Source organism: Euprymna scolopes, chromosome 8 (assembly GCF_053919585.1).
Source record: "Euprymna scolopes isolate OS-2025 chromosome 8, ASM5391958v1, whole genome shotgun sequence".
Taxonomy (NCBI): Eukaryota; Metazoa; Mollusca; class Cephalopoda; order Sepiida; family Sepiolidae; genus Euprymna; species Euprymna scolopes.
In genome coordinates, this window is record NC_136489.1 from 118,096,935 (window position 1) to 118,111,014 (window position 14,080).

The 14,080-nt window shown below is 33.5% G+C and overlaps 1 protein-coding gene across 1 annotated transcript in view; it reads right to left on the bottom strand.

Moving 5' to 3' along the window:
* Positions 1-11,669: 11,669 nt before the first annotated feature.
* LOC145283736 (hexokinase-2-like) overlaps positions 11,670-14,080 on the bottom strand; it is a 60,758-nt gene continuing 58,347 nt past the window's right edge. Inside the window, exon 11 of the mRNA XM_080132797.1 lies at positions 11,670-12,133. Coding sequence (XP_079988923.1) covers positions 11,987-12,133 — 147 coding nt within the window. The 3' untranslated portion in view covers positions 11,670-11,986. The remainder of the gene's footprint in view (positions 12,134-14,080) is intronic.

Consider the following 14,080-nt stretch of genomic DNA (forward strand, 5'->3'; position numbering starts at 1 on the left):
CTGAGAGGTATTTACCGAGTGCATATGGTTGCCGTGTTTCCAGTGTTTGTACTGGTCCCTTTGTGCTTCTCCATGTCCTGGTTTATTACCTCCATCTTTTCATGTTGTGCGTGTCGGAAAACGTCCTGCCGCGTTTTTATTTTTACTTGCGCAGACCTTAGCCCAATGATTTTGTTGTCCACACGCGGAACATGTGGTACCCCATGCTGGACATTTTTGCCTCGGATGGGAGCCTCCGCATCTGTTACGCTGTTTGTACTTGATTGCATCTATTTCATGCTTATTCTGCTCTAGTTCAGCCAACTGTCTCATGTGGGTTATGGAAAATTCATGTGTCCTACCACAGTTTATAGCTTCTGGCAGTGTCAATTGTTCACCTTTCGCTAGAAGCTGCTTTTGGAGTTCTGGGTGCTTTGTTCCTGATATAACCTGCTTGATGAGGCGTTCCTCCATTTCCTGGATATCCCGGAACTTGCATTTCAATGCCTGCGATTTACACCGGGCCAGAAAGTCATCGAAATTCTCTGATTCCTTTTGATTATACTGGTGCAGGTAAAAACGAGCGATTCGGAAGTTTAATTGCAGCGGCACTCTTTCCTCGAAATTTTGCCAAATTATTTCTGGATTATTCCTGTCGGCCTCGTTTTCGAATGACCAACTGTTGTATCTTTTAAGGCCTTCTTCTCCGGACAGTAGCAGGATGTGGTCGACCTGTTTTTCCAACGAAATATTTTTAACTGAGAAGTAAAGATTACAACGTTGCTTAAATAATCGAAATGCTTCAGTTAGGTCTGTGGACGACCAATTCATTGACAGTTCGTTTGTAGCCATTGTATTTATTTATTTCGTTTAGTTCCAGACGATATAAATTCAGTTTTCCGTTTATTTATTTTATTTTATTTTTATTTTTTTATTTATTTATTTTTTTTAATAAACTGACAGAACAAATGTACATGTATATGTGTTTTCCATGGAAAACTTAAACGTCTGAGAACTTATACATATACTTCCTAATATATGTATATATATTTTTTTTATGACGGTAATGTATATATATATATATGTATTTATTTATTTTCGTTGCATTTGAAACACGAAACACGAAAAACAATGCTTACTCACAGTTTGAAGCTTGGCGCCAAGTATTAATTTTTCCCATGCGGTCTGAACGTGGCCAATTTTATTCATTTATTTATTTTTTTTTTTATATTTCTTTTACTGTCGTGTGTATATAATAGGGACGACCTGTTTGTAAGGTTTCCCAAATGGGAAACACCACCGCTTGCCACCATGAAACATTATGTAAAAGAATACCAAAACATGAGATTCATTCATGAGAAGCGGAATACGGTTTCCATTTTTTATTGAACTCCAGTTCCGTGTCCAACGGAAGTGAAGGTATATCCGAGACTTCTTTACTGAAGAGTTCTTTAAGGGGAGGTAATGGTTCATACTATCACACACATGAGCAGAATGAGAAACCCTCATGCTACAATGGATCCTCTGTGTGGGTTCGCACCAAAAATATATATCCAAGGGGAGATAATACCGACACAATAGACTAGATTCAGAATGTAGTAACTTTTCTATTCTTGGTCAGAGGGAGAAAATAAAACTTACCTCACCAGAGATAAGTTTTATTTTTTGTCCGATCAGAAGTGCCTCTTTTAAGTAACTTGAAAATACTCACATTTGTAGCTGACCTTGTGCCTAACTTTGGTGAGAAAGCAAGTAAATGAAAACAGTAAAAGTGCTTGGATGTGGGGTATCGTTTTAATGAAGTTTATTTGATATGAATAAACAATGATATTGAAAGGTTTTAAAATAAATGAAGCAATCAAATCACGAGTGTAATGACACACAGGGCATGATTATAAAATAAAACAAAAAAAAATTTGTGTAAACAAATATTTCATTTTAAATAATCGACTTGTGACCTTAAAGTGTTGGTAAAACTGCACTTTAGAAACACAGCTAAACAAAGTATATTTTTTTATAAGGGAATCACCACCTATCAAGGCCTGGAGGTCACTCGCGGATAAGGGTTAATAAACATGAGGTGGTAGTGTAGTGTAGTGTAGTGGTACTCAGGTCTCATAAGATCCCCTTTTCCACCACAAATAAAATAAAATAACAGAAAATCACAATAATAAAGAATACACAAAAATAACAAGTAATCATTTTTTTTGTGTCCAGAAAGTGTGTCTGGGTAGACAGTTCTTGCAAATGTGAAAGCTATTGAGACTGTTCGTCATTTTGACAAGAAAAGGCAGAAAGTGTCCTTTGTTTTCTCAGCGAGAAAACAGACTTAATTTTTGTGTGTGCTAGGAGAAATAAAGAAAGTAAATGTCCTTGCATGCGGCTGAATATCTGTATTATTCGCGTTGTGTGTGCATGCATATGGATAAGTGCTTCTGTGTGTGTGTGCATGTGTCTGCATGTGGATAATCGTGTTTTGTCATGCTGGTGGAACAATATGTAGCAACGGCGTTGTTGACGCGGATAGAGAAGTGAGCGAAGAGTGAGGAACGCAGAGTGCAGAGCGCCAAGAGAGAATGAGTGAATGAGGGATTCATTTAAGTATTTGTCGATCGGCTTCCAGGTGATGTGAGAAAAAAGGTTTTGAAAATTAAATCTTTCTCTGAGCGTTGATTGGCTGAGAAGTGCACTCTTTTATCACGTGGTATGCTTTCAACTACATCCGCCAAACAAAACGCATTTTAAGTTTTGTTCTCCATAGAATTTGCGTGTGCGTATTTTTAAAAAAAATCTTTGCGCCTTTGAAATTTATCTTTTTTTGTTTGTGCACATAATTGTGTCTTTATTTATTTATTTGTTCTTTTTAGAACAAGAAGTGAATGCATTTTTTAGGTGTATTTAACCGCACAGTAGTAATCAGTAATGGTGTAAGTTGGGTACAATTTGATTATTTAAGGGAATGGTTCAACAAGAACTTGTTTAAATTAGACTTGAAGGCTACCATACTGTAGTCGGCCAGGAAGCAGGCCAATGGAACGGTGTTCCACAGGCAAGCAGTTCTACTGCATTTAGCCACAGATAGAGAGTGAATAAAACCGTTCATAGTGGTTTTAGCTAGTCAAGTGCTTTTTGTGAAAGTTTGGCAAGGGGGGCATAGATTGGAGCTCAGACGAGCACTTGCCATGAAAATAACGATAGAGCAGAGATAGGCTCATAATATTTCCTCTGTGAGAAAGAGGCTGCAGGAAAGAAAAAGTGCATCATCGACTAAGTTTTGAAGCTGGTTTTGAAGTTAATCAAGGCAGGATAAGGTGTGCCAAACAGCTACTGCCTAGATGTGACAACAGTACTCCATTTTAGGATGTGCTTGACTCTTATACAGATAGAGAATTGCATCGGCAGTGAGATACCTACTAGAGCAGTGGAATGATTCAACCATTTTTCCAGCAATCTTGGCAACCGATTTGATGTCTGTGTTCCATTTTAGATCAGGAGTGAAGGTCAGTCCCAGAAGCTTGTCAAGATATGGTGCTTCTCCAAGATGAGAGCCATTCATTTCAATTGGGGCTTGATGGGAGTCAGAGTGATTATGATGAAAAGAGAGAAGCATAGTTTTAGCTGAATTAAAATTAACCAATCACCTTTTTCCCCACGTGCTCCAGATCAGAAGAGAGAGAATCAGAATTTTAGCAGTCATATTTTCCTGGAGAGCTGGCAAAGGGGGTGGGTGGGTATTTAGTTCTCCCCCACTGCAAGAACTGTGACACCAGGGTCGGAAAGTGGGATTGAGAAGACATCGCCCCCAAGAAGGGGCACTCTGACCTGCAAAAAGTGCCTGAGCAGCCCCGTTGGCATTTTCCAATAAGGGCGCCTCACATGATTATCAATAAACTAACTCCCTTCTCAACGAGAGATGGTAAAGCCTGGGGAGGGTGGACCTCCTAGAACTGTACAGGACCAGCATTAAAACACAATTAACAAAGACCAAGTCATTACAGGAATGGTCTAATCTCTGTTGATTGGAGCGAGGAGATGAGGATAAAAATCCCTAGCCTGATGCTTAAGGGGGAAGCTAATGTAATGTATAGTTTTGCAGTGTTGTACTTTAAAACGACAAATAATATGGCATCATCGAGTAACAATGTTGTCGATGTGTTTGGTTATGTGTTATATTTATTCGTTACTAGCAGATCTAACTGGCGTTGCCCAGGATCCATAAAAAATAAAATAGTGGCCTTATTTATTTATTTATTTTATTTTTGGAATCCTTTGGGATGAGACTTCATAATTTTTACATCCATTCTTTTTGTCCGACTGTTATCCTCATATTCATAGTTGTTGTTTCACCACGTTTTGACCTATTCATCCTCTGGCCTTCTTCAGGTGATTCAGGACAACAACAGGATAGGAATGCTAAGTCTCATAACTGTATCCCCAGTAATTACTGCCTTCCATAGTTGTTGTCAACATAACATAGTTGTTATATATATATATATATATATATTATTGGAATCCTTTGAGATGAGTAATTTGTGTATTTATTTATTTATTTATTTACAGACTTATCCTCATATTCATAGTTGCTGTTTCATCACGTTTCAGCCAACTATTCCTCTGGCCTTCTTCAGGTGATTAACAACAACAGGATAGGAATGCTAAGTCTCATAACTCATCCTCAGTAATTACTGCCTTCCATAGTTGTTGTCAAGGCAGTAATTACTAGGGATAAGGATGAGGTAGTAAAACAACAATAACTATGAAGATGAGGATAGCAGTCCGCAAAAATAAAGAATACACAAAAATAGAAGCTGTTAAAAATTGTGTGTAAGACCATCATACCAAAACTCCTATCTCTCTACCTATTCCAATCCGTCTTCATCTTTTTCTCCTTCTTCATTGCTTAAATTTTCCACACTCCTCTCCCCCACACTCTTTCACCTCTACCCAGACAATTCCTCTCTTGTTTTTATTGGTATTTATTTGCTTTCCCACCAAAGCAAAATGTGACACAAAGCCGTTTTTAAAGCGGAGTTAAACCAGCTCCCCGAAAAAAAGGGAAAAGAGGCACTCTGATTGGGTCCAAAAATAGTAATTGTCCCAGTATAGAGGGTTTCCCCTCCATTGACTGGGACAAATTAACTTAAGTACAGCATCTGCAGAACAGATACTACACTTTGATCAAGGCAGGATAGGGTGTGCCAAACAGTTACTACCTAGAAGTGACAGGCCTGAAAATAATAATAATGTAAGCCATTCACATCAGCTTTTAAAGTTATTGCTCCCAGGCAACACCAAGTTTCTTACCCATCACCCCCTCAAGCATATAATGAAACCTATATTTGTTTTAGTGTATTCCCGGGCAACACTGAGTTTCATGTCTTCTTCTCCATCAAGCATATACCACACATTATTACATGCACCATCTCAATCCTGGATGTCGAACACTTACAATGCAGAGTACCTTTTTTGATATACAATAGTATAAAAAATACAGTCAACATTTTTTCTCTCTTGAAATGCGGTGTTTAAAAACCACCGCTATATGTAGGATTGCTCTATCTAGGATATTGATGACTCCCGAGCAACACTGAGCAAGCACACCTGCTCTATGCATGATATTGAGCAATTTGGATTAACTTATACCACTTATCAAATATTATACTGCATTATTACTATTATGGCTCCTGAAAAACATTCAGTTAGCAAAAAGATCGAAAAGTTCTTTCTCTCATGCAATGCTGCATTCAAACACACCTGCTCTTTCTAGGATGGTGTACACTTTCGGATTACTATATACCACTTACCAAATGTAATATTGTAATCTTACATTTATTGCTTCCGTTTACTGAAACTACCCAAATAAAGTTCCTCCTTTCTTACAATTGAAACAATTTCTTCTTCACTTGGAATATTCTAAGATACTCGACTCTATTTCACTAACTTTATTTTTAGTGGTGCTAACAAATTATCAATAAACATTGATATTTTATATGGATAGACTATCACTTATATATATATATATATACTAGCAGTATTACCTGGCCTTGCTTGGGTGTTACTTTGATGCATTTTTATGCTTATTTTGATCTGTATCTTTGGTAATTCTAATATTTTCTTTTTTTTTTTTTTGTAATACTAAAATTATTTTAGTAAATTTCGGTTATATTAACACCTTACTGATCAACGTAGCCCCCACACAGTAGGTGCAACGTACCAGCAACAATCTAATTTCTGATTCGTCCCCTTAGCAGCTATTCTTCCAGATCAAAACTAACTACCTTGGTGAGGTTTTGGGGGCCATAATTTCTTGAACCGTATGCAAAAGAAACCACAAAAATCAACATCGACTATCTATTTGTTGTAAGAATCTATGTGGTTGTCGCTGTAGAGTTCTACAATTAGTCAATTGTGTCAAAAATTTCCTTATCTTGTGTTGCTGAGCATACTACTTGTGCTTGGTTGTTGAGGCCTATGCTTTGTTAAACAGACATAAGAAACCTCTGAATCATATTTTCAGTAAATATGTGTGTAGACTGCTTTGCAATTTCTTCAGGATCAGTTGCTTGTTCAATGGACATTTAAAAACAAACAATTTACTTTTGCACTGCGAAAAAACATGTAAATTTTTAAGTCTTATAAAATTCTTTGCAGTTAATGAAAAAAATTAAGAAATTTACGTGCGGAGTTTGAACCTACAGACCACGTCATGCAACCCCCCCCCCAAAAAAAAACAAACAAAACACGCTATCAACTTATCCAGAGTAGAATTTTCACGGCCCGTTGTTCTATCATTGTTGCTAAGCAACTACATGGAAAAAATGGCTTTACTGATGATAGATAAATTAAAATAATGGTTTCGATTAATTATCGGTAATTATCGGGGGGGGTGCATTCTGAGACAAAACTTAACTAAGATAACTCCCAGACTTATACACTAAAGTTCTATAAATTTTAAAGAAAATCTGTTCAGCCGTTTCGGAGTCTATAAGGAACGAACTCACATGCACAAAGTTATATAATTGTAGAGAAGATATATAGATATATATAAAATGAAATAAGAATTACAGTTAAGTTTACCAAAATAACCCAAGATGGCGAAACTAAAGTATATTATAAATATTAAAGAGTTAATATTTATAAAGTAATCTCAACCAAATGTAAAAGCTTGATAAAACCAAATAGGAAATAAAGCTTATAATAAAAACACACACACATATAATACCTTTACCTACAATGTTATTTCTAAATAGAGAAGAGTAAACAACGTAGTCGAAAAGGTTTGAAGCTCCGACTTTATCAGTTGGCCAAAATGGAATAAAGAAATCATCTATATTTTGTAACTGTGTTGTCTTCGTTTCGTCTTTACAACCGAAAAGGTAAATGTGTTTTGTATATTCATCTATAAACGAACTCTTGTATAACCCCCTTACAAGTAATGTGCCTCCTCCTCCATGATAAGTGAAGTATCTCTTCCCCTCTATATGTGTTAAGAACTGTTGCATCATATCTCCCAGTCTGCATTAATATTATGAAGTCCCAAGAATCACCCCAGTCTGTTATACATGTCTCCCTCATCATCATCATCTGTTCTGAGTCCTCATTATACATGTCTCCGATATGAACCCGTCATCTCTCCCCATATAAAACCTCCCACACAACACACTCATTGGCAAACAACTTGAAATTATATTTTTGGCAGGCAAAAATAATAATAATAAAAAAAGTACAGTTTTTCTGTTTTTTAGAGTTTATTCAATGGATTTAACATCTCCACAATTTCGAAACTGTTTGCTTCAGTTTTTAATTTTTTTTTTTTTCATGAAAAACAAATGCTGCCTTCAAATTTCTGATTCAACAAGATGGCATCATTTTCTCAATCCCCTTTTCGAAATGAAATGTTTACAGTGCATTAATCTAGTTGTTTTTGAGGTTAACAGTTCAGATTATAAGTATATAGTTTTTTTGCTGTACAAAATTCTCATGCAGTCAAACAGTTTTAATACACAAACAAAAGTGGGGGGTCTGTCTTTTTTTTTTTTTTTTTATGTGTTCATGTGTGTGAATATATTTATAGTGGTGAAACTTGCAGTTGAATGTATATTTTCTACATTGGTGTCGTTTAGAATACACGCACACATACATACATATGTGCATTCTGCATCTATAAAATTTACAAATCTAAAAAATATGCAGTAAAATATGCATCACAGGGATGAAGTTTAATTTTTCTATAAGTTGGTTAGGTGCAATAGTCTTGGAAGGAAAATAAAAAAAAATCCCAGAATTTTAAAATTTTATTTTACAAAATAAAGGTTTTCAATATTTTTCTTTTCTTTTTTTTAAACAATGTTAATAAAATTTATAAACTAAACTTAAGGAATGAGCATATTTCCCCCCCCCCCCCAAACTATAAATTTTAAATCATACTCTGATTAAATTTGAGTAACGATCACGATTTGATGAGGTTCAGATAATATTTGAACTTTTGTTATAAATTTGTGTTCGGGGTGGAGGGACAAAAGAATTATCAGGAAATCTATTTAAAAAAAAAAATCTAACTTCATTAATTATCTTTATAATATTGATTTTTATTACATGTTCAATTTAATTGGAAATACTCACTGCGATATCAAATTATATAGAGCTCTAAATATATCTGCTTTGAGAACTCAATTTATTTGGCATACAGAGTGAATATTTAGAAAAAAAAAAAGAAAGAAAAAAGATACCAAACAATAACTAGTCTGTTTGTTCATAGTCAAAATAGTTATTGTCTAGTATGTTAAGTCTTTTGCTCATATATATATATATATATATATATATATATATGAGCAAAAGGAATATATTTTAAATAAGTGTGGTCACTTAAAATACAAATTGGCCGAACCAAAGTTGTAATTAAACAATTCTGATCCTTAATTTTGTTAAGATAAAAATCCATTACACAAAATTGTAAACAGAATCATAAATTATATTTTAAAGAATTGGAAACCAGTTTGATAAATGATATTTCATATTTGTGTGCATGCAGGTGCTGAGCATGTGTGGGGATTGTGGTGATGGTTCTTGTTAAGTATTTCTGGTCTTTTTGTTTTTACATAACATTATTAAAACTGGGACGGGGTTTTCAAGAAAGGTCAACGCTGTTTTTTTTTTTTTTTATTAAATTTATGGATATTTCTACATTACAGAATTTGCTATAAAAGCAACTAATGAAATTTGTAGGAAGTTCGATTATTGATTAACTATGACCATTTCTAGAGTTTTAACAGTGTCAATTTAAGGAAGGAAATTGGATGTTATTCAAGTTTATTATTCTTTATATAAAAAATATTTAAGTAATATTTAAAAATATTTTAGTAGTAACTTGATAGTTTTTCGGCATAAAGAATGTTACAAATAGAATTAGTCCAATAGCTAATTTTTATCTACATATATGTATATACACCTAATGTTAACTAACTTTAACGAAATTAAATACTTTAACACCCTAAATGATGTATATCAAATAAAACTATTGTCTCTTAAAATTGTAAATTTTGATACCGCTTTTGCCAAAAACCTTTTTTTTAACACAAAAATGCCATTCTGAGTTTTTTTTTGTTATTTAGAGCAATCAGAAAATCTTTTGTATGTATTAATTTGGATGGAAAATCATAATTGCTCAGGCGTTTTTATGTTCTTTATGCATTAAAATATTAAATATGTCAATAAATAAAAAAAAATGAATACATTTGTAAAATAGCGCAAACATTTACAGTTACCTGTTATGCCCTTTTCAGCAGAAATAGATTAACTTTTTAACATTATGAAAGAAATATCTTTTACATCTGATTTGGTTGATGGCCATATATAAACTGTTTGTTTCTAATATTCCTTAATGTTGACAATGTGAAAAAATTTCATCCCTTCAAAAGCCAAACTATTGAAAAAGACTGCATATCCACACAATGTCTTATTGTAAAATGAAAATTGTAAAATTCTATGCTTTACTACTTGTTGATGCTAAAAAACCATGAAACATCATGTATTTTATGGCAAAATTCTAACTTGGTTAAGTAAGGATATAATCCAAGATTAAATTCAAGTTTTGATTTAGATTGTCAGTTTTATCAAAAATGTATGCTTTTATGCTTTAGAAGCAAATTTTGTTGGCAGCAATGAGGGAAAAACTGAGCAAAATCTTTTTAAAAAATCCCAAACATTCCATTTTTTTTTCAATAGGAACTTTATTTTTTTACTAGATTTAACTTTTATCTAGTTAAACAAAAAGAAAAATTCTACTAATTATGCTCTACTATCTTGCATAAATATAACCATAAATGATAAAATTTGGTAAAGTCACTAAGATACATGCAATGCAAAACTAAAATAAGACAAACAAAAATATCATGGAATTGCTAAAAGAATAGCTTTTCCAATGATTTCTAATAACAAAATTAGAAACATCTATATAAAGTGCATATATTAATTGAGGGACATCCTAGATTTAATCTTCAATCATTTTCTTCAATCTATCAGCATTTTCATTAAATTAAAAAATAAAAAGTAAAAATCTTCTCACCAAGTTCTGCTTTCATACAAAATACAAAGAATTAAGTACCCATTTTTGTTTCATGTATGCCACCGGTTTTTATTTGAGACCTTGGAAGGATAAAATTAAATATGGCCGAAGATAGTTTCAACAATATCATCATCTATTAATTACCAACCACCATCATTTTTTTTAAGCAAAATAAATATGCTCTATTTAAAATACAAAATAAAAAATAAATAAAATAAATAAAAATTTAAAAAATGTAAAGAAAAAAAAACTACACAAATTTGAGTAAAACTTTGATCTAGATTTTAGAACCAAAATCTTTCAAAGGTAAGTATTTATTTCAGCAGTTTTTCCTCTGTTAGACAATGGCAACAACAAAGCCCAGAACAAATGGTAATCACAAAAGGTATAAATGTATATTTTACTTATGTTTTAAATATACATATATACATTTGCAGGTGTACATTTGTACCTATATACAACTATTTACAAGTATATCATAAAATAAATATGCCAGCAGACCATTTTTCCCATGATGCAATTAATATATGCATAATATTATATATATATATATATATATATATATATATATATATTATATATTAGTTATACACATGTAAGAACATACATCTATTGGCACATGCATATCTTGCATAGCATATTTTTCTTTTTATTTCTTATAAGAAATGATAAGGATATAGTCTTTATTCATGAGTTTTCAAATTTCTTCCAAGGTATCAAGTGGGGAAAGAAGCAATTTCCACCCCACTTTCAGCACACATTTTTTTTTCTTCTTCCATATTTAGAATTTAAAATAAAAATTAATGAAAATGGTGTATTTCAAAACCCAGACCAAACAAAAGTTTAAATAAAATAAGATATAGCAATTGGACACTGTAATTAACTTTTGTAGCTGCAATGAACAGGTTGTACATTCATCTGGAGATGAGGTTTTCAGTTTATAATTATATAGATCATCATTCAAAAAAAGTTTCCTTCCATCTTCTTTCTTTCTTTCAAGCGGTACAATTTTTTTTTTTTTCTTTTCAATGTTTCAGACTTTTGGAAGACATTTTTAATGATGTTCTTTAAAAAATGGCCAAGTGTCTTACAACCAGAACAAGATCCATTTTTTCCCCTTTGTTAAAAAAAAAAAAAAAAAAAAAAAAAAAAATCTTCTCCAGTTTTTTTTTCTTTTTTTCTTTGTTTTCCATTTTTTTAATCCCCCAAAGAAACAGCACCTCTAGAGAACTTTGCAAAAATGCACCAATTAACAGCAACAACCAAAAGGAGACTAAGCTCACGAGTTTACAGAGAAGAAGGGCGTGGCCTCACAGTGAATAAATTTTCCTCTTTTTTTTTTTTTTTCACAGACACTTTCTTTCTCTTAAGTCTTTCAGTAGTTGGAATCCTTTTCAACTTCATCTTCTCTGTTCTCTGCAGCATAAGACTAATTAAAACTCATCATGATTCCACCATCACCTCTTGCGGTGTGCCTTGCAGGTTTGGTGGCAACTTCTTATTTCGGCCATTTACCTTCATGTGAGTGGTCACAGCAGCAACCAAGGCGGCACCCTTACCGCTGCCGTCATGTGACAAAGCCAGCTTGAACTGGAAGAAAGAAAAGAAAATGCAATGAAATCCCCTTGTAATTGCAAGTAAGGTTATCAACTGGATATGATTATTAAAATAAGTCTTTAGAAAAACAACATTATAATTTATTCAATGAAAATCTATATCAATATTGTGAAAATAACACTCAAGATGAGAACAGTAGTCAGGTTAATTCAAATGATACAATCATTCGTCATCTCAAAAGTTCAAAACTATGTTATAAACTGTTTATAAAATGAATATGCAAATGACTGTGTTTTGTAAGTTTTCCAATATATTTATATATAATGTTAAAAGTACACGGATGCTTCTAGATTAGTAACTTAAAGTTTGAAGGTTTTTTGAAGCATGAAAACAATGTTACTTTTTGTATTTAATATTTTTTTTAATATTTCAAGCGGTCCTCTGCTCTTGGTCACAATATATATATGTGTGTGTGTGTGTATTTGAATATTTTTTGTTGTATCATTGAATTACATAATTTTTTTTTTTTTTTTTACAAGGGAGTCACCACTTATCAAGGCTTGAAGGCCACTCGAGAATAAGGAAGGTTAATAAAGGTAAGGTGGTAGTGTAGCAATCGTTAATGGTGTAGATAGGGTTAAATTTGGACTATTTAGGGCAGAGGTCTCTAAAGTTTTCAATTGCTGACTTTTTAGAGCTATGCGGGTCAAAATAATAATAAAAATGACCTAAAAACTGGTTTTATACCGTTTTGGACATTAGCTTTGCTTTTTAGTGAAATTGGTTCTCCAAAACCCCATTCTTTTAATCTTTTTTTTTTGAGCAAAAAGAAAATAAACCACCACTATTTTCAGACATTTCCATTTAAAAAAATTCCTGAATATTTTTACCTTTTCCATAAGAGTTCCGTAGGCCAGATTAAAGACTTTGGCAGGCCGAATGTGGCCTGCAGCCGTAATTTGGAGATCCCTGATTTAAGGAGACGGTTCAACAAGAACTTGTTTACATTGGACTTGAAGGTTACCATATATGTAATCGGCCAGGAAGCAGGCCAGTGGACAGTTCTAGGAAAGAAGCTTTGTTCATGGAATCTGCATTAAGATTTTTTTTTTTTTTTTTTTTTTTTTTTACTCACGTTCACTTGGACATAAGAGGCTACTATTTGGGACCATGCCCAGGAAAGATTAACAAGATGTTGGTTTACATTACATTTAAACTTCTGTATATCAGCACAGGGAAGCAGATAGCAGGAAGGGAATTCCAAAGTCTGGCTGTGCGAGGGAAGAAACTATTAGAATAGAAAGCTTTCTGGCATTTAGGGGACCTCAACAGTGAAGGAGTGAGATTTTATTGCTAAGGGGGTTTGTCGGGGATATGTACGTCGAGTGCAAGGAGTTCATCAGAGCAAATTCTGTTAAAGTAATTGTAAAACAGACGGAGGTATAACACTGCGGCGATGGACAGGGATTGGAACTTAGTTGACAAAATGGGACCTATTAGATTGAAAACTCTTTTTTGGATGCTTTCCGAGAGGGGAAGCTAGTGGTAAATGCACCAGCCTAAATGTGGCAACAGTACTCCATGCATGGGTGAATGGTGGCCTTGTAAAGGTAGAGGATACTCCCAGGTAGGAGTATTCTAGCTCGATAAAAGGAACCCACTTTCCTTTCATCAGGTATCACAATGTCCTCAATATATTTGTTCCCGTTAATATTGTCTGCAAATGTTAGGCCGGGGAATTTGAAGGAAGAATGCTCAGGTAGGGTGTTATCCGTCATGGATGTAGGCGGTTGGAGATGCGTCTTTTAATTTTTAAAGGAGAGCACCTTAGTCTTACTAGCATTAAATGTTACCATCCATTTGTGGCCTCATTCACTATGGTCTAGAGGTGATTTTCTAATCATTCTGCCATTGTCTTGGATTTAAGTACATCCATTCTTCCCTCATGCATGTTAAAGTGTTGTATCATCAGCAAATATA